Genomic DNA, 2,383 nt, shown 5'->3' on the forward strand with positions numbered 1-2,383 from the left:
TATTAATTTATAATAATTATAGACATTTATAAATTTTGTTAGGTTATTCCAAACACACCATCAACCAGTACAAATTTGTATTAATTACTTAAATCATAGTAATATGCTGTTAATGGAGGGGGGGGAATTAGATGTATTTATTTTCCTCTAAAAATAAAAAATATATCTATGCTACGATAAAGTTGAATAAACTTGGAACCCTCATAAGTGGCTCAAACAAAATTTATGTATTAAGACTTGTCTCTTGTATATGATAATATACATATTATATATGATAATTATTATTAGGGGCGTATTCACATATTTTCCGCCTTTAGGCATTTAAAAATATGCTGTCCTTCATTACGTTATGACGGATGGGGCTCATTTTTATATATTTTTACTATAACACTAGTAATTCTTCCTCAAAAAAAAAAAAGTATCTAAAAATATTTTTCAAACAAATCTAAGTTTATTAATAAATCATAAAATAAACTGCTTATAGCTATTAATATAAATATAATAAATACACAATAAATGAAAATTATTAGGAAGTCAATATGTCATAACAACAATAAAAAAATAACTTGTTTTTTATAAATATGATGGCCTTCAATATTTAAATATGCCATTGTAGGCAGTTGCCTATATTGCCTGCATATAAATATGCCGTTGATTATTATCATAATCACCAAAAGGCAAACCTCATAAACATAAAATAAATGTTGAAAAAAAACTAAATTTTTTAAAATGAAAATTTTGTAACATATAAAATGCAAACAAAAATACGTGTTTAAGGCTTTTCCCATTAGTAAATACGATTTTCAAAGTAAAAAAAAATTGCATACAATTTCTAACTTTTATTTTGCCAAAAAAATTTAAATTTTGAGCTTCATTAAAGACAAAAAAAAAAATGTATCACCTAAAAGACACTGACCAATCATTAAAAATAATAATTAAATTTTTTTTTCAATATTTTCGTTTAATTGGAGACTAATCCATTAATTATATTTTTTTGTAATCAATACTTTGTTTAGATTTTAGAAACTAAAACACTTGAACTAAACACCAAAAATAAATAAAGTTAGATATGCTATTTATGATATTTGTCTAAAAAAGTAATAGTTTAAATCATAATTAATTTTTAGGGTATTGTTGGTCAATTTGCTTTAAGCACATCAAGCAACAATTAAATTTTTTTTTATCTTGAATTTTTATAGAAAGTCTATTTTTAATAATACTATTATTTTAGAGATACTTATTTTGCAATTCCCTACTATATATCTACAGATTTTTATTACTTACGTGTCTATGCCCGGTCTAATGACACATTTATACAAGCCCCATACTGGTTTATGGTCAGATGTGCAAACTGATGGTACTGAACAATAAGTTATGCATTCAATATGAGATGATTTGCAATGTAATCCTATAAAATGATTAAATATTATCATAGTAGTGTTTGGATAAATAAAACATGAAACTAATTTACTTAATCACCATTATAGAGACAGATTAATTAATAATATCCAATACCATAGAGATTTTATGGACAGATGACTCATTCTACACCAACACTATTTACACTTAAAAACTACACTAGTGTCTAATCGGCACAAACGTCCCTATAACCTAAAGATAAGCATACAGCGTTAGGGTCTAAACAGGACCAACTACATGTTTATTTTAATTAATTTAATACACGTCAAAGTCAGTCGTATTACCCTCAAAAACTGAAAAAATATCGGTCATTCCTCGTAAATGGGAGAAATCTCCAAAAAAATTATGAATTTAAAAATCGCCAANTACATACATACATACATACATACATACATACATACATACATACATACATACAGGTGAAACTAATATAAGCGTGTTAAAAATGTAATGTTTGTGATAAAAACCACCTTTTTTCGGGACGTTTTTTGTACTTAAAATGGCCATAACTTTTTCAAATATTAACAAATCAAAATAATATTTTTTTATATTGAAACATTTGATATTTCCCTTTCATTTGATATCATTTTTTTTGAAAATCTAACACTTATTCTGCTCATAAGGGGAATTTAAAATAGCAACTTTTTTACAAAAACTAACTTTTTCAACTGAACTTTTGAAAAATTTCCGGAAATATTNCCCTCAAAAATTGAAAAAAATTCCCTCGTTCCCCGTAAATGGGGGAAACCTCCAAAAAAAATTACAAATTTAAAAATCGCTAAATTTCGAAATTTTTTCAATTTTTATTACTAAAAACTACCGTAACTTTTTCAAAAATGAACATATCAATATAATTTTTCTTTTTATAGATGCTTGATGTCTTTACCTATCATTTGATATATTTTTTTTGTAAATATGACGCTTAACCTGCCCACAGGGGGGATTTAAAATGACAACTTTTTCA

At 25.4% G+C, this 2,383-nt stretch overlaps 1 protein-coding gene across 6 annotated transcripts in view; it reads right to left on the bottom strand.

Annotated features, from left to right (window-relative positions):
* The window catches only part of LOC126895890 (inositol polyphosphate 5-phosphatase E), a 25,729-nt gene that overhangs the window by 7,559 nt on the left and 15,787 nt on the right, over positions 1-2,383 (bottom strand). The window contains exon 7 of one of the 6 annotated variants that reach the window (XM_050668203.1): positions 1,285-1,408. The exons of the other annotated variants lie outside the window; for them this stretch is intronic. Within the exon in view, the coding sequence (XP_050524160.1) occupies positions 1,285-1,408 (124 nt within the window). The remainder of the gene's footprint in view (positions 1-1,284; positions 1,409-2,383) is intronic. 6 annotated transcript variants of the gene reach the window in all.

The sequence above is a fragment of the Daktulosphaira vitifoliae genome, unplaced genomic scaffold (genome assembly GCF_025091365.1).
Source record: "Daktulosphaira vitifoliae isolate Bord-2020 unplaced genomic scaffold, ASM2509136v1 Scaffold_1, whole genome shotgun sequence".
Taxonomy (NCBI): Eukaryota; Metazoa; Arthropoda; class Insecta; order Hemiptera; family Phylloxeridae; genus Daktulosphaira; species Daktulosphaira vitifoliae.